The sequence below is a fragment of the Sceloporus occidentalis genome, unplaced genomic scaffold, assembly GCF_023333645.1.
Source record: "Sceloporus occidentalis isolate IW3139 unplaced genomic scaffold, rSceOcc1.0.p SCAF_7, whole genome shotgun sequence".
Taxonomy (NCBI): Eukaryota; Metazoa; Chordata; class Lepidosauria; order Squamata; family Phrynosomatidae; genus Sceloporus; species Sceloporus occidentalis.
Genome location: NW_028316987.1, coordinates 16,049,506 through 16,068,324, shown reverse-complemented (window position 1 = coordinate 16,068,324; position 18,819 = coordinate 16,049,506). Strand labels below are relative to the sequence as shown.

Here is an 18,819-nt window from a genome sequence, read left to right as displayed (position 1 = left end):
GAGTTCAAATTCCAGCTCGGCCATAAAACCCACTGGGTGATCTTGGCCAAGTCACACACTCTTAGACTTAGGAGAAAGCAATGGCAAACCTCCTCTGAACAAATCTTGCCAAGAAAACCTCATGATAAGTTCACTTTAGAGTTGCCATAAACCAGAAATTAATTGGAATGTATACAACACCAACAATTTTGTGAACTTACTGTTTCCTGACGGAAGTCCATGCAAAGTGCTTTTCTAATAAATCTGGAAGGACAGTTGCTCACAGTGACAGTCCCAACAGTCTAGCTCTGAAGGAGTGTCCAAAAATGTAGGCAAGAGTGCTGATTTGTATCAGCATACTAGTTCTAGCAGTTTTTATCTCTACCAGGAGTAGTTCTTTTGCGAAGCTAATAGTAGGTGTCAGTTCTTGATTCAAGATTAAGCCTCTGAAAAATATGTTACATTCTGGCAAATACAGGCAAAAATTCATTACTACTGGAAAAATCCATTTTCCTCAGCTACTGCAAGGAATACCACTGAACTAAGGGCGCCTTAGGAGCAGACAAATAATGTTATAATTTCTGCAAGGCAGTAGGTTCTGTCACTTCGGTTTTGAGACCTTTCATTATACCACTATGCACATATCATCCTAAACAAACCAAAGACCAAAAGTGTCATGGTACACTTAGCCATTTCTGCTGCATGTAGGACTGCTTAGACATAATTCACCTATATATGCTAATCATCCATGATGTCTCTGCCTTACAATGATGTGCAAATTAGATCAAACTATACTCTTGTTGATGTTACAAAATTATGTACTGAACTGTAAGCCATAGTGGTTTGATGGCACTATTTTTCAAGAAATATATGAGGAGCTCTAAGAAACAAGCTGGGATTAAATCAATAATTTAAGTTTCCTGTTTGATCAATGATTCAAATAAATGGTTCCCATCAGCCTGGATTTACTCACAGGTCGTATTCATGTAACCCTCCAAATGTTGTTGGACTGCAACTCCCCACATGCACCACCTGATTGTACTAGATAGGACTGCTAGGAATTGCAGTCAACTCCACCTGAAGGACTACACAACTCCTACCCAGTTTAAATTAATCAGTCCTGAAGAGCAAGATCTTGTCTCTTGATCTACCTAGGCCTGTCTTAGGTCCTGTTTCTTAAAACGTGACTAAATGCCTGTGATGACATGCTGGGTGACAGCACAGGCAGTTTATTTATTGCAAGAAAACGTTGAGTGTGTACAATGTTTTCCTGTCTTCCTGTGTTACTCTGTGGGCCTTGCAGGTGGCACTGGGTGTGGGAAGCATGATTTTCTAGCTTTCTGTTTTAGCAGAGTCCCCAAGCCACAAAGGTGGATGAAGCATGCTTGAGAACTGAAATGACCTAATAAAAGGCAATGCTCTAATAGGAATTTTACAGAACTTGGAAAAATTACTGTTTCGGATGACAACTCCCAGAATCCTCCAGCCAGCGTAACCATTCTGGCTAAGGAATTTTGATAAGTATAGTCCAAAAAAGTAACCTTTTCAGACTCTGGATTTTGGTGTTATTTTTAATGGCTGGCACTGCTAATTTTCTCCTGTTTGCATACTCACTGTTGGCACTGCTTAAAAGAGTGCATCTGGACTTCCAGATGCCTACATGTGCTTTCCTGTATTAGAGTCCATCAGTTTCTTTCCCACTAGGGACCCTCTGATGCTCAAAGCATCTTAGGATACTTTCATTACACTGCTACATGGTATGAAGGCCCTCAAACACCTGGAATTTCTGTTTCTAAGGCCTAGACAGAGATGAGATTTTGCCACAGTCTGTCATTGTGTCATGTTATTTCTTTCACACACCGTCACACATAGCCAAACTCCCTGGTCTGTACTTTTTCTCACTCACCCCCCAGCAAAAGTGAATTATGTTTCCTAGAAACCTAAAGAAGAAGCATTTCACCTTTAAGGTAGGCCATAGCGGGCCCTGCAGCATGTAGTGTTTTTTCTTTTTAAAAACCTTACTTTTAGAAAACAGAAATGGACTTTCAAGTTTTGAGTTCTTGTTTTTTTTTGGTAGTCTGTGTAATCCTTGGAGGAGGGTACAGTGGCAGAAAAGTGGCCCATGGACCAATCACAGCTGCCCATCCCAACACTACAAAGAATGTGCGCATAGGGAAGTGAGTAGTTCCAATCCTGCTTGGCCTCACCCCACACCAGTTATTTGTAAAAGGAAAATCAATGGGTAAAGGGGGGGGGGGGGCAAACATAATAATAATAATAATAAAAATTTTATTTATATACCGCCCTTCCAACAGATCAGGGCGGTTTACAACAGGTTAAGAACAGTAGAGGAGACAATAAAACCATACAACAATTTCATCAAAACAAAGACAAAAAAGCCCCGGGTTAGCCCGTCCCTTTGCCAGTGCGGAGGAAGGAGGCCTAAGGGACTTTATCAGGGAATGCAGTCCCAAACAGGAAGGTCTTTAGGTCCCGTCTGAATTGGGCCAGGGAGGTAGCTGAGCGGAGCTCTATGGGCAGCGTGTTCCAAAGGGCCGGGGCGGCGATGGAAAATGTCCTCCTAGTAGTGGAGACAAACCTCGCCCCGGGAACCCTAAGTAGTTGCTGCCCAGATGTTCTGAGGGTGCGGGGCGGAATGTATGGGGAGAGGCGGTCCTTCAGGTATCCTGGGCCCAAGCCATTTAGGGCTTTATAGGTCATCACCAACACCTTATATTGCGCCCGGAAGCGAATGGGCAGCCAATGGAGATCTTTTAGCACCGGTGTTATATGGCTGGCCCTGGAAGTACCAGTGACCAGCCTGGCTGCCATGTTCTGCACCATTTGTAGCTTCCGGGTTTGGTATAAGGGTTGCCCCATGTAGAGTACATTGCAGAAGTCCAGTCTCGAGGTTACCAGAGCATGTACCACAGTTTCAAGGTCCCTCTGGGCCAGGTATGGGCGCAGCTGGCGAATAAGCCGAAGCTGATGACAGGTGCTCTTGACCATCGCATTCACCTGAGTAGTCAGGCGAAGGGACGAGTCAAGAAGCACCCCCAGACTGCGCACGGAGTGCTTCACAGGGAGCGTGACCCCGTTCAGGACGGGTGGAACCATCGCCATTCCTGGACCAGGGGAACCTATCACGAGTACCTCCGTTTTCTCTGGATTCAGCTTGAGTCGGTTTTCCCTCATCCAGCCCATTACTGACTCCAGACAGGCCACGAGAGGAGAGACGCCATCCTCAGACACTGCATCAGTCGGAGACATAGAGAAAATTATTTGGGTGTCATCAGCGTACTGATAACCCCGTGCCCCATGTCTCCGGATGATCTCTCCCAGCGGTTTCATGTAAATGTTAAATAGCATGGGAGACAGAATGGCTCCTTGAGGGACCCCAGTTTTAAGGGCCCTCTCATCGGAGCACACGTCTCCCAGCTGCACCATCTGGGACCTCCCGGAGAGGTAGGACCAGAACCACTGGAGCGCAGTGCCCCTGATTCCCACCTCTGCCAGGTGCCCCAGAAGGATACCATGGTCTATGGTATCGAAAGCCGCTGAGATGTCCAAGAGCACCAACAGGGACACGCTTCCCCTGTCGATGCCCAGACGGAGATCATCGACCAAGGCGACCATGGCCGTCTCAACCCCGTAACCCGCCCGAAAGCCAGTTTGAAATGGGTCCAGATAATCCGTTTCATCCAAGACCGCCTGAAGCTGGATTGCAACCGCCCTCTCGATCACCTTCCCCAGAAATGGCAGCAGCGAGACTGGCCGATAATTATTATGTACCAGGGGGTCGAGGGAGGGCTTTTTTAATAAAGGTTTTACAATGGCCAATTTAAGATCAGATGGAAATTGCCCTTCCCTCAAGGATGTATTAATAATCCGGCGTAACAATAAAGTCACAGCCGGTCCCCCCTGGGCTGCTAGCCACGAGGGACAGGGATCGAGAGAGCAGGTTGTCTTCCGAACACTTCCGAGGATCTTGTCCACATCATCGGTACATCACATCTAGTTTGGCCCTGAGTTTACTCTAGATGGAATTTTACCTACACAACAAACAAACACACACACACAGTATAGATGCACACAGAGCTACAATATTTGCAACACTGTTCTTGAATATATGATTATTACTTCTTATGCAAGCCTTCATTTAATAAAAAAATCACAGGGCAGTTAAAACTAAAAACAGAAGAAACAGACACTAATAAAAGGATCAGACAAGCTTTCAAAGGCAGGGAGTTCAATCATCAGAGGCCAGAATCCTGGCCATTACCCACAGACAGGTCCACAAACAAGATCACCTCTAAAGTTCCCAAAGCCTGGGCTAATACTTAATTGGAGAAGCCCTCCAACAGGACCTCTAGTAATAAAGCAAGTGTTTGTTGTTGTATGCCTTTAAGTAATTTCTGACTTATGGCAATCCTAAGGCAAACCTATCACAGAGAGTTCTTGGCAAATTTCTTCAGAGAGGGTTTGCCATTGCCATCCTGAGGTTGAGAAAGTGTGACTTTCCCAAGGTCACCCAGTGGGCTTCCATGGCTTCCTGGTCTCCAAAGTCATAGTCCAGCGCTCAACCCACTACACCACACTGGCCCAAGCTATACACCTGCTCCTTACTAGTACAGATAATCTACCAACATGACCAAAATTTGATGCTATTATGGCAATGGCAGCTAAGGTACACAGAGCCATGCCTCTTGTTTTAAAGGAGACTGACGCATTTACAGCACCATTTTTCTTTAGAATAAGATGAGCTTTGCATCCCATTTTGAAACGAAGTGGATTTGTTTTCTTACTTCCAGTGTTCATACCAAAAGGCATGCTGCATCCAGTGGATTCCAGGAAGGAATGAAATTTGCCGCTGGAGCCACCAAAGTTGCCTATCCCTCATGTAGAAAATCCATTCATTTAAACACATCTAAAGTCAATCAGCCACCATTTATCCCCACAAACCTGCTATAAAAGATTTTAGCGATTCAGCAATAGTCAAAAGCTAAAGGGTGTAGAAAGAGCATCCTGAGGAGGGGCACACCAGCACCGCTTTTAATGTGTCAAAGAAGCATTTCCCAGTCTCTAACCGCTCTTGATAGTTTTTGTTAGCCATTATGGCACAGGTAATAAACAAACTCCTTCAGATGCCTTCTCTATCCTTCAAACTCAAGATATGAAACTAAGCCCATACTATTGGATTAGATGGTGCACTAGACACCTCTTCAGAGGGGATTATCTGATGAGGGACGTCCCATTCCGTCCCTGTTACATCATGTTCCCGTCCTTCTTGTACGACTGTGGGAAAGACTTTCAGACAGGATTCGTGCTTATTCCATCCAGGAAGCGCAAAGGACTGATCGTGCAAAAGGTTTTCAAATGAAGTCGTGCAGATCCCATCATTATCCTGCCATTAACTTGTCATTAAAGTGACATTGGTTGGCATTTTGCATTAACGGAAATATGCATTAATGCAATGCCACTTTAATGACAGGTTAATGGCAGGACTGTCGCTATGATTTGAAAGGCTTTCACGCCATCACAGTTATGGATGGGTTAAGGATGGGATCCCTATCCTGTCCCCATGTGAAAATCTACACACAACTTTAATGTGAAAGGGCCAAACAAATTTGTCACAACTTCCCACAGTGGGCTCTGATGATCCAGAGAGAAAGTTGGAACCATCATGGCTAGTCGGAGAAGCAGATGAAAGGTCCTCCTTCCATCCCAACTGTCAATACCCTGGCCTTGGAGGAAGAGAAGAAGAAGCAGGCACACATGGATCATGCCTAGGCCCAGAAGTGGATTGAAGGCCCTCCTTCCATCCCAACTGCACTACCCTGGCCTTGGAGGGAGAGATAGCTGGTTGATAGCTGGACCACCACTCTAGAGACCAGGGTTCGAATCCCTGCTCATCCATGGAAACCCATTGGGTAATCCTGGGCAAGTCACACACTCTCAGCCTTAAAGGAAGGCAAAGGCAAATCCCCTCCGAACAAACCTTGTCAAGAAAACTTTGTGCTATAATTGCCATAAGTTTGAAATTATTTAGAGGCACACAACAACAACAATATGTAGAGTGACACTAAAGCATCTGAGGATAGAGACTGAAGTCTACAAAAGCTCATGCTGCCAACTTCTTTATTTCAGTTAGTCTCAAAGATGCTATAAGATCTCTCTACATACTGATACTTCAGATTAACATGGCTATATCTCTGAATTATACCATTGTGGAAAACAACAACAACAACAACAACAACAATTTCTACTTGATCCTATTTGTTATGTGATTCCCGCATTTGCACTGGCCACTGTTTGAACACCCTTCACTGCAGAAATAATCTAGTTTGACCCCACTTTCACTGACAAGGCTGAAGGCTATGGAATTCAGGGGAAAGTATTTTGTTCCCTGAATTCCATAGCCTTGAGCCATGGCAGTGAAAGTGGGATCAAAACCGGATTATTTCTGCAGTGTGGACACAGCCTGTGAAGGATGAGAGGAGGTGCCTAAGTACTAAACAGTGCTGAGGTTTCCTCACTAACTCCCCTTTACCCACTCTCCTCACTGGCCTATTGATTTCCCCCAAATACTCCTCTTTTACAGTGGTGTCACAAGGGGGGTGCGCGGGTGCAGACCACAACAAGTGACACCCAAAAAGGGTGTGTGTGTGTGTGAATGCTGTGGTATTCACCTGCTTCCCTTTCAAATGGTGACGATGAAAGATGATAAAATGATGATGATAAATGATGTCAAAAGAGATGTTGGGAATGAGGTGAAGCTCAGTAGAAGGAAAAAGGAGAATGGTGTCTTACTTTAAAAAAAACTATCATGACTTAATTTAACTATCATGGCTTTATCTATTTAACTTTTTATTTTTTTAACTAGCTAGAATTATTTTAAAATTAAAATTTTAAATTTTAAATAAATATGTTTTATTCTCTTTAAAAACATCACATTTTAAGCATATTTATTATTATTATTGTTATTATTATTTTCTTAGATTTTCTTTTTTTTCTTTTATTTTCTTATATCCCGCCTGTCTCCCAATATAAGAACTCAAGGCAGCAAACAAGTATAAACAATGCCATTTAAAAACAAAATATTAAAATATTTTAAGGTGGGGGGGAGGAAGAGGGCAGAATTTGGGATTTTGGTGTATTATTATTTTATAATAATAATAATAATATATTTATATTCCACTTTTTCTTTTTGTAATGGACTGTTTTACTGTAAGCCGCCTTGGTCTTAGTTGGAGTAGGCGGGATATAACTAAATTATTATTATTATTATTATTATTATTATGAAATACATAAATATAACATTAAAAAACCAGGATTAAAAGTTATAAATTATAATATTTTAAATATATTAATTTTTTAAAATAAAATAATATACAAATAAATAATATAAAATAAATATAAAATATAATATGAAATAATATATACAATTATAATATATAATTTTCTAAAAATAATATATAAATACATAAATAAATATAAAATATAATATGAAATATATAAATTTATAATATATAAATTTTAAAAATAATATATATATAATATATAAATAAATATAAAATATAATATGAAATAATATATAAATTTATAATATGTAATTTTTTAAAAAATAAAGTAATATATAAATAAATAATACATAAATAAATATAATAACATGAAATAATATATAAATTTATAATATGTAAATTTAAAAAATAAAATAATATATAAATTTATAATATATAACTTTTAAAAAATAAATTAACATATATATATATATATATATATACACATAAATAAATATAAAATATAATATGAAATAATAATATATAAAGGTGTATGTAAATACATTTGGGCTGTGCCTATGATACTGTCATCTGAAGGTATAATTTTAACAGCTCCTTTAAAAGCCCAGAGTGGATTCACTGTTCCACTGACAAGGGACCCAGCTAGTTGTTTATGACACAGCTATTAGCTTGCTTACATTCAGTGGTAGATGGGAACTAGGATTTAGGACTCTGTATGCCTCTCTCCCTTTTCCAGCCCTTCTCTCACTGTTTCTGCTCTCCCCTGAAAGGGGCGTGGCTTAGAAGGGGGCAAAGAACACCTGAAGAAGCGACTCACCTGCTCAGCAGCCAGACCCAGACTGAGCTGACAGTGGAAGAATCCCGGAAGTGAGCCTAAACCACGCCCCCTGACGTCACGCACCCTACTCAGAGCCACAAGATACCAAAACATCTAGACTCTAGATATTAGAGCCACCCGTGTCCCGGATATTGAGGGTTCCTTATTCCCCTCATAGGCTTCACTGCACAATTAGCCCAGTTTGGGCCTCGCTTTGTGGACATTGTCGCGCACTACACTCTCATTAAAGCGTGGCACCTCAATGGGAAAGTACATTGACACCCCAAATCCACAAAATGGCCTGTTCTGTGGATTTTGGATGTTGTTGTACTTTGCTGTAGTAGGGCAAGTGATCTCAATGGATCTTAAGTGATGTCAATGGAACTCAAGCTACTATGGAACTTTGAACGTTTTGTCTGATTGACCACTCTCTCAGCCAATGAGATCTCTGGATCCTGGCTTCTCCTCCAATCATCGCGCGACAATGAGGGAGTGGGCGGGATTATGGAAAGAAAGGCCGGCTTGGAAAACAAAATAGGAAACACAGAGCGGAAACAAAACAAACGAGCCAGCCCCGCCCCCGCTCCAGCGTCTGACCAATCAAATCAGCGTTCCCTTTGCCACGCCCATTGCCCGCTCTAAACACAGATTTAGGAAAATCTAGAGGCACGCTTGTCCTTTTTTTCACTGTTGGACCAGATTTTAGTGTATTTTGAGTTGTTGCATTTGAAAGAAACACAATAAAAACCTCATATCACACACAGGTCCAAGTCACACTGCAGCAATAATCCAGTTTGAGACCGCTTTAACTTGCCCTGGCTCAATGCTTGGGAATCCTGGGAACTGTAGTGACAGTCTGTGAGACATTCAGTCTTCTCTGTCACAGAGTGCTGTGGTGCCACAATAAACTACAATTCCCAGGATTCCTTAGCACTGAGCCAGGAGAGTTGAAGTGGTCTCAAACTGGATTATTTCTGCAGTGTGTGTGTGTGTTTCAACCAAAGAAGCATGGATTTATATGTATATATGGCTGTCTTTAGCTTTTATTTGGTCATGCCCTAGGACCTCAATGGTCCCCAAACTGTGCTCTTTAAGGGATTTTGGACTCCAGCTCCCAGAATCCCAGGCTATTGACCAACATGGCTGAGGCTTCTGGGAGCTGAAGTCCAAAATCCCTTAAAGGGCACAGTTTGGGGACTACTGCTCTAACTGATGCCCTCCAAATGTTTTGGACTACAATTCCCATAATCCCACAATAAGGAAGGACAACCATGGCAGCATTGGCATTTTGTCCCTAGCCTATAACTCCCAGCAGCCCTAGATAGCATAACCAAACGGGAAGGATGACAGGAGTTGTAATCTGAAAATATATGTAGTTCCACAATTGCCAATACATTGCTTTAGGATAGTGATTCCCAAATTCTGTCCTCTAGGCATTTTGGACTTCAGCTCCCAGAAACCCCAGCCAGCTTGGCCGACAGGAATTCTGGGAGCTGAAGTTCAAAGAATCTGGAGGACCAAAGTTTGGAAACCACTGGTCTATAGACCACAGTTTGGGGAACACGGCCCTATGCGTGTTTTTTTCTGGAACATCCTACATTTTGTGGTGCCTTGTCCTCTTTTTTTGCAGTTTAAGGAGGGGCATTAGGAATATTCAACCAGAAAGAGTGCTCTTAGGCCTCACTGAACTACAAACCCCAGAATGCAACAGGAGGCAGCCAGAGCAGTTATAGTGGAACAGCAGCACTTATAAGAGAGTAGTGCCAAGTAATGTGCCAAGTTCCATTGAGATAATTTAAGCAGTCACATTGGCCCTACTACAGCAGAGTATGATAACATCCAAAATCCACAGAACAGGTATATCTTTATTGGGCCATCCGAAATGCATCATTTATTTGGTAGGTTTTGGTTGGCCCAATGAAGGTAGGCCCATTTTGTGGATTTGGGATGTTATTGTACTTTCCATTGAGGAGGTGCAACGCTTTAAGAGTGTGGTGCGACAATCTCCAAAGGGATGTCAAAACTGGACTGTTTGTGTAGTGAAGCCTAGGAGGGAATAGCGAACCCTCCTTTTCTTTTCTCTGCCTTCAAACTATTTCTCATCATCACTGGTTTGCTACACTTTCAGCTAGGAAGTGGTGCTCCTGAGCATGTGAAGAAGGAGAGGCAGATTAAGTTTAAGAAATTATGACCAACAACAGAGGATGAGACTGAGAGAGCTCCTTTGACAGTGTCCAGAATGCGAGAGCCCTGTTCACACACTGCATAATCACAGTGCTGCGATTCCACTTTAACTGCCATGGGTTCGATATGCCAGTTAAAATGGAAACAAACATGGGGCTATGATTGTGTAGCAGTGTGCAAGGAACCCAAATCTTTGAGTTAATTACTCCCCTGGGCACAATTTCACCAGTAGTTTTAATTTTCAGAAGGCAGCTTTGATACAAGTAAATATATGAAAGATGGAATCCTTTTGTCTGCAACATCACAATCCTAGGTCCAAAACACACTGCAGAAATAATCCAGTTTGAGACTGCTTTAACTGCCCTGGCTCAGTGCTGGGAATTGTAATTTGTTGTGGCACCAGAGCTCCCTGACAGAGAAGGCTAAATGTCTCACTAAACTACAATTCTCAGAATTCCCTAGCATTGAGCCAGAGCAGTTAAAGGGGTCTCAAACTGGATTATTTCTGCAATGTGTTTTGGACCGTAGATAAACTGTCAAATAAAAGTACTTTTTAGAATAGGACTGGACAACTGTGGGGTTTGTGATGTTAGACTGCAACCATCATCTGTCCCATGAAGCACAGCCAGTGGTGAGGGCTGATGGGAGTTCAAGTCCAGCAACATCTGCAGGATTAGAGGTTGCATGCCCCAGTTTAAAAATTAATGAACTTGGCAGGTTGTGTACTTTAAAAAGTATGATATCAATAAGTTGCAGAGCTAATAGGAAGAAATGTGAGAGAAAATGTAGCACAAGAAGATTAGTCCTGCAGTATCATAGCTATAATTCTTGTATTTTGTTTTGGTTTCATTTTGATAGGGAAAAAGAATGCGTATTTGCCTTGTAAATTCCTCCATACATTGCTTCAATCATCTTTTTATTTCTGTTTGGTTGTGTAATGTGTTCACTTGCTGGTCATACTAGAGCATCCCCACTCTTGGTTTCAAATTTCCTTTGATTTCTCGGATGTTGTTGAAGAGGTCTTTTGTTCTTCCTTTTTTGTCATTAGCTGCTATTTCACTACACTTTACTGATTATTATAGTGGTTCTTATCCCTATATAAGTCATCAAACACTTGCATTAAGAGGTTTGGCTTTATTTCTTTCACCTTTCATTTTTGCTTTCCTTTCTGCCCTTGACTGCTTGTAAAATTTCATCTGTCATCCATTGAGCCTTATCTTTCTTTTTGGTTATAGACAGTGTCTTTATGCTTTCTTCCCTACCCCTGTCCCTGGCTTCAGTCCAGTCCAGCCATCTAGTTGGATTTAAAAATTGTATTCACAGTATGTACTATGCCTTACAGCCATTTTGAGAACTGTGTGGCCCTCCAGATGTAGGACTGTAACTTGCAGAATCCATTGTCATTAAGTAGGCTAACTAGGGATGCTTGAAATAACAATTCACCAATGTTTGGAGGGCTAGATGATTCTTACTCCTGCCCTTGAGGTTTTCTTTTCTTGTGAGTGATCAATGGTGGGCAGAAATTCAATATGTGTAAAGAGAAACATGTAGTTTACTGCACATTTTAGTGGTGTGTTTTACTGCTGAATTTAAGCAGTGCAATGGCAGAGAGTGAGACTCTCATTAGATTATGGGAGAAATGCCCCTTGACCTTAACATAAATAGCCTAGAGAATTTAGAAACTCCAATTATATATAGTGGCTAAATTAGTTTAATTACCGGATATGCTCAACTGTAAGTCAACTTCATGGTATCTGGTGATGCAATGAACCCATGCCAGGTTTTAAGCCAAATTTTAAAGCTCTTCAAGGTGAGGTCTACTCCCCAATAGACTGAGCACCTTGGATAGCTTCTTTAAAGATATACAGAGCCCAGAGTGGATTCACTGTTCCACTGACAAGTGAGTCAGCAGGTACTGCTGCAAGTTCATCTAAAATAAATGAGAATTTAAGCCAGCTGACTTTTACCACCAACACATAGGCATAAAAACTAGGAGGAACTGGTCTACTGTAGCTACATTCCCCTCTGTATTTAGTGTAGCACCAGATGCCAGTTGCAAGGTCAGGAAAAGGAATTTACTATGTAGTATTTTTCCCTTGGCTGGACTATGTGTATGCTGCAGAGCTTGGAAAAATTATTTTTGGACTAAAACTTTCAGAAACCCTAGCTAGTATGGCCACTGGGAGCTGGTCGCCAAAAATCAACATTTGCAAGTTGGCATGTTGGGATGTAATCTGAGTGTTTGTGCATTTGTGTTAGATGCTCAGAACCAATTGCGAAGTCTGCTATAGTGTGTCACTCGCCTTACTGTCCAGTAATCCTCCTGCCCAAGCTGGTGGAGGTGATGGGTTTTGTACTATGGGCTAATATTATTTTTCTGGTCAAGACCCTCAGTACAGTGATGGCTCCTCAACTTCAGTGAACTTTCTTGAAACTTACAGGCCTGGTTTTTGAATAGCAATCATCCTGGTCATTCTTTGGGAATACATATCTTGGGCCTGTTACAGACTGTCAAAATAAAGCTGCTTCGGGTCTCTTTGGAGGTATGCTATTTAAATGATGCATGGGTCCTAAGAGTCCGGAGGTTGTGCCAAAGCCACACTCCATTCCTAAGCACTGGAGTGCAGCTTTGGTGCAGCTTCTGGATTCTTAGGATGCATGCATCATTTAAACAGCATACCTCCAAAGAGACCTGAAGCAGCTTTATTTTGGCAGTCTGTAACAGGCCTTGGTTAACAAAAAGAGAGGGGAAATGTGATTCTCTCCTTGATTTTCTCCTTGACTCTTTTGGTGGTTTTTCGTACTACTGACTATGGTGAAGGTGGAGAAAGTACAAATCACAGCCCACTCTTTCTGTGGCCCCCAAAGTCCTTTTACATATGCACCCAAACATTTGGGGTGGAAAATCACTGAGGATTTTTTTAAAAAAATCAATCACTGCTCTTGGAAGCCCCAAGTGCCATAAATCAGATGAAAAACTTCACCCTCCAATTCCCCAGAAACATCCCAACATGCCACTAAAATATTCACAGCCGCAGCAGGAAATCAACTCCACTTGCAGCTTCTGGCCAGGTTTCTACTAAAAATTGTTCAGTGCAGCCCATTGCAGAGGTGAAAATTGGCTTTTGCTTACTCCACTGTCATCCACTCAGGGACTATAGTTGTTTTTTGGACAAACTGTCCTTCCCAGTCTGGTGCCCTTTAAGCATGTTGCATTACAAGTAGCTTTAAAATATCACTTTTGCCTACCATTTGCCTGTTCATAACAGGTAGAACCCACAGTACAAAATTCCCAAGTCTATTAGAGACTAGGCAATCTCTTAGGAAAATGGCATAGCTCCCAAGGAGATTCTCTGGTTGTGAAATGCTCTCCCTAAATAATCTTGCCTGGTGCCGTCTGTCTGTCTGTCTATCTATCTATCTATCTATCTATCTATCTATCTATCTATCTATCATCTACTCTCTAATATAGATACATATATAAATTTCAGCATCAAATGAAGTCATATTAATTTCTCTGTTCATTTTGAGATTGATATCATTATTGTTTTGAACTGTAACTCTCATGTATCATTACTTGTGCTGTGAAAGTAGCTTTATTTTGCTCCCTGCCAATGGTTACTGTGCTGAAATGTGTTATTTCATTGCAATACCAGAATCTGATATTAGATTTCATTATTTATGCTTAAGACTCAGAGAATAATGTTATTGGGTAGCCAATGTAAGTACCATAAATAATTCTGGCACTGCAAGGATGTCATGGTATTCCTTTTCCTAACCCTATAATCTAATTATATTTCTTGGATGTTTCACAAGCTGCTTTGAGAACCTTGTGAGACTATGAAGCTGGTTCTAATGATTTTAAATAAATACACGCAAAGTGCTTTAAACTCTTCAAAGTGTTGTGTAAGTGTTTTGGCTGTGGGTACGGATGACACTGACCAGGTGCCTATCAGAGGAATGCATTTAATAATTTCCCATATAAAGAATAAGAGAATTTTGTACAGTGTTCTAGATAATATACAGCAGTATTCACAAAAGAAAAACAGTCATCCTTCTTCTGTTTCCTCTTCCTCTTCCCCTTCCGAACTGCAACAGACACAGGGTAAAGAAAAAATAATAATTAGCAAATGTTTCTTCTCTGCCATTACTTTGGCAGACTAGAAATCCAGCACCTATAGGTTGCCAATTCAGTTCTTGGCTTCTTTCAAAAGGCCTAGCCAAAAAAGAGCTAGTGTTGAGCTAGTGTTGTCATCACAAGAATTTTGGGTCTGTAAAGCACCAGAAAGCTGAAAAGCCTATGCTGAACTGCCCCAATTTCTTTTTCTAGCAGGGCTCTGGTACTTTTTTTAAATGCATCACTTGTCAACATTTAACTCTTCCTAAATTCCTTTTGGTCATTACAGCTATTAACGTTCTAGGAGCCTTTCCAGAAAAGGAAGATGGCCACTTTACATCACAGGAAGGGACTGAAATCTTTAGGGAGTATAGTAGAGGGAAGAGATGGGCCACATGACCATGCTGCAAGAATAAAGTTGCTCAAATATGTAGTGAAATATTTGATATTTCAGCTCTAAAAAACAAAAACAAAAACAAACAAACAAACAAAAAAACAAAAACTTTCCTGCAAAATGAATAATGGTCTGAAACTCCAGTAGACCTCAATTTTTTTTTAAAAAAAAATCACCTTCAAAGTAAATATATTTCAGCAACTGTGAACCACATATGTACTTGGGTCCCTCCAAATGTGGTTGTACTACAACTATATCAGCTCATGCTAGCTGGAGATACTGGCAATTGTAGTCCAAACCATTTGGTGGGGGGGGGCAGGTTGAGGAAGACTGAAGCATGGGTGGGGATCTGTGAATTAAATGGATAAAAATCCATCTAATCCCCCCAAGAGGTGAATCTTCTGCTGCCTCTCAACAATTTATCCCACTCTCTTGTTCCCTCAAATAATACATCCCTTAACACTTCCATTCCTTTCCCTTCTTCTTACTTTTTAATATTCTTTTTCTAGTAATAAATATTTCATTCTTAAAACATCTAAATACTTATGTGACAAATGCTTTACAACACATAGATGTCTTTTTTTAAGACCATGAGATTATCTACATGAGCCAAATGACCCAATTTCCCTCTGCCCTCATGTTACTGTGTCCAGAGAATAAAGGGCCAAATGCTCAGTTCAACTATGGACTGTCCTCATGTTGGAAGGGCAGTCCCACAGCAAATCGGGGCCAACTCTTCCTTAAATCCTACTTAAAAATGCTTCAGATCTTCCCAGAAAATCTGGAGCACTCCATAACCATGATGAGTGGCTGTTCACATGCATGCCCTGCTATGCAATGTGGTGCTTCTGCTGCCATCGCAAATAGCTCCTCTGGAGTCGGAATTGATTGTGATTGATGCTGGGTGCTTCAGTTTTGGCCTCAGAGGGAGCGACTCACATCAGTGGTGGCAGCCGTGGGTGGCACAGTATAATACCCATGTGAACAATCACCCAGCGTGGCCCCAGAGTGCCCAGGTTATGGGAGAAGTTCAGGGGCAGAATACTCCTGGAGTATACCAGGTTATTCTGGCCTGTGTAGACCCACTAGACCAATGTGTTTATAAAAGTGAAGAAACAATGAAGGTCTAGACCTCAGTGTTACTTACGGTTTTTTAGAACCACTTTCTTCAGCTGTCCCCGCTTCACTTTCTTCGTCTGACCTGATGACAGAGTGGAAAGCAAAAGTTAAGAGGAATTCATGCCACCAGAGCTACTCAACACTTTCATTTACCCCATCAACTGAGCTGATTGCTCTTACCACCTCCTTCTCTATAGTCTGTTCCTCCTCTCTAACAATCAGCTTTGTCACTATAGCACTTCCTCTCTCTAAGGATGCATCCACACTGCAGAAATAATCAGGTTTGACACCATTTTAACTGCCATGGATCAATGCTGTGGAATTTTGGGAACTGCAGTCTGTTGTGGAACCAGAGACGTCAGCTCCCAGAATTCCATAGCATTGAGCCGTGGCAGTTAAAGTGGTGTCAAACTGGATTATTTCTGCAGTGTGAATGCAGCCTAAGAGTTTTCACAGTGGTCTGCCCTTCATGGAGATGAAATTCCAAGCAATGAGAAGGCTTTTCACCTAAGACAGCACTTTATAAATAAAATGTAATAATAATAATAATAATAATAATAATAATAATAATAATACACAGCCCTGACTAGAATCCCCTCTCAACCTTTCTGTGTGTATATGCCTTCAAGTCACCTGTCGACTTATGCTGACCCCATGAATTTCATGGGGTTTTCTTAGGCAAGGAATGTTGAGAGGCGGTTTGCCATTCCCTTCCACTGAAATATAGTCTTTACAGATGAAGAAAGAGTAGCCTTGCATTTAATTTCTAGCTTGGTAGGCATAAGCAAATGGGAACTCCACACAGGGAAAGTAATAAGCTGGTAGAGAAGGGAAGGAGCAGACAGCAAGAGGAGGACAGCTCCCTTTCTATAGCCATCATGAAAAAAACAAGCAGTGCTCTGTTTTTCTTTTGCCAGCTCTTTAGTGACTTCTGTAGCTTATTTTGTTTTTAGTATATTATAGTGTTGACTTTTATTGTTTCGTTCTTGATTACACATGTCTGATGTTCTGCCCTGCGGTGAAGAGGGCATTATAAATAAAGGCTGTTATTTTAATAGTGGTAGTAGTAGTTGTTGTTATTACTATTATTGTTGTTGTTGGGAAAAGATTACTTTTCATTTGGCCACAACCTGGCAAATGTCATAATTTGGGGTGTCTTGAAAAGAACAGTTAGTCACTGTAACTCTCTCATTTTCTCTCCTGATGTGGGACTGCAGCTCTCAACATCCCCTACAGATCAGTTAGTTTTTAAGATGCCATAAGGGTTTTCAGTGTTTTTAATACTACAGATGAACACAGCTACACTACTGAAAATCCTGTGTGTGCAGCAGAAGGGCATAGAGGACATATGGTGGAGTTAATTTGCAGTTAATTGGTGTTAATTGTAAATCAAGGTCTTGTTTTTTCAGAAAACATTTCACCTGCTCTGTGGGAAGTTGCTTTACAGATCAGTTGCTATATGGCTAGGTTAAGGAAAAGGAGAATCAGCTCCAGTTTTACTACAGTTACTCACTTTGGCTTCGGAGCTGAGCCTTCAGCAGGGGCTTCTTCAGAGGGAGGAGGTGCTTCTGAAGCCCTGACAAAGGTTGAAAAGGATGAATTTAGCAATGTTTTCCACAACACACCCTTCCCAAATTAGGCAGCTTGCTCCCACTGTTGAAAGATGCTTAAGCCCAAGAGTCCTAACCAGGCTTTAGGACACTTTTACTCCAGACAATGTGTTTCATCAGACACTTCATGGAAGCATTCATTATAAATCTGGTTCCTACTTCATTTGCTGTACACTCATCCCTCCACATTTGTGGCTTTCATTTTTGCGGATTTGATTATTCACGGATTTTATTACAGTGGACCCTTGTTATATGCTGGGGTTTGGTTCCAAGATGCCCTGTGTATAACAAAATCTGTGGATGCTCAAGTCCCATTCAATATAATGACATAGCAAAATGGTGTTCCTTATAAAAAAATGGAAAATCAAGGTTTGATATTTGAAATTTATACTTTCTCGGAACATTTTCAAACCGTGGATGCTTGAATCCATGTATAAAAAAATCCGTGTATAAGAAGAGCTGACTCTAATATATTCTCTCTAGAAATATCTAGGTCCTCCAGTGTAACTCTACAGTCAACTTTAACCAAAAGTCACACTGGAGGGCCTAGAGATTCCTAGAGAGAACACTCCACTAGGCATTTGTAGTTCATCCAGAGCAATTCTAAGGTCAGTATCTGACAAATGACTACAGAGTTGCACTGGCGGACCTAAAAATTTCTAGAGAGGTGTTTTCAGTTAAAAACATTCACGGGGATTCTGTGCCCCTAACCCCAATGAATCTGGAGGGATGACTGTATTTTTATCCCACTATTTCTCTAATGAACTGAAAGCAGCACACTTGTTTCTCCTCCTCCCCACTTTATCTTCAGAACAACAAGGCTATGAGATGGGACAGACTGAGAGTGTGTGTAATTGGCCCAAGTGAATTTCATGGTTCAGTGGGGGCTAGGAGCTGGTTCTCTCACAAGTCCTTGTCCAGCTGTCTAACCAACACAGCTCACTAACTTTCATCTCAGCTCCTCATCTCAGGGATGGGGATCTTGTGAGCTCTCATATGTCGCTAGACTAAAACTCACATCATCCCTGGCCAGCAGAACTGAGGGTGAGGGATCTGCACATTCATCATTCCTGCAACTTGTGTCACAGATAATGAACAAGGATCTTGGTAAATGCTCCCTAAAATAAGCTTTGACTCACACCCAGATGACACCCACACAAAAGACCAGGACATGTACAATATAAGATATGCTATCCTTATGTTTGCTTCATGTTCTGTTTTCATGCATGCTTATTTTAAGTCACCGAGTGGGCAATTCACCTTGTCTGTAACCCATTTGTTATAGAGATAATGACAAT

At 41.3% G+C, this 18,819-nt stretch overlaps 2 protein-coding genes across 5 annotated transcripts in view; both read right to left on the bottom strand.

The window, feature by feature from the left end:
• PLEKHM1 (pleckstrin homology and RUN domain containing M1) overlaps positions 1-8,177 on the bottom strand; it is a 41,182-nt gene extending 33,005 nt beyond the window's left edge. For both annotated transcript variants that reach the window (XM_089532079.1, XM_089532082.1), the window contains exon 1: positions 8,098-8,177. The gene's annotated coding sequence lies outside the window, so the exon portion shown is untranslated. The remainder of the gene's footprint in view (positions 1-8,097) is intronic.
• A 6,108-nt stretch (positions 8,178-14,285) lies between these two features.
• Positions 14,286-18,819, bottom strand: part of LOC149309270 (leucine-rich repeat-containing protein 37A2-like) — a 37,626-nt gene continuing 33,092 nt past the window's right edge. For all 3 annotated transcript variants that reach the window (XM_089531220.1, XM_089531221.1, XM_089531222.1), the window contains 3 exons: positions 17,425-17,487; positions 15,940-15,993; positions 14,286-14,370 (listed from right to left, as the gene is read on the bottom strand). In XM_089531220.1, the coding sequence (XP_089387346.1) occupies positions 14,331-14,370; positions 15,940-15,993; positions 17,425-17,487 (157 nt within the window). In that variant the 3' untranslated portion in view covers positions 14,286-14,330. The remainder of the gene's footprint in view (positions 14,371-15,939; positions 15,994-17,424; positions 17,488-18,819) is intronic.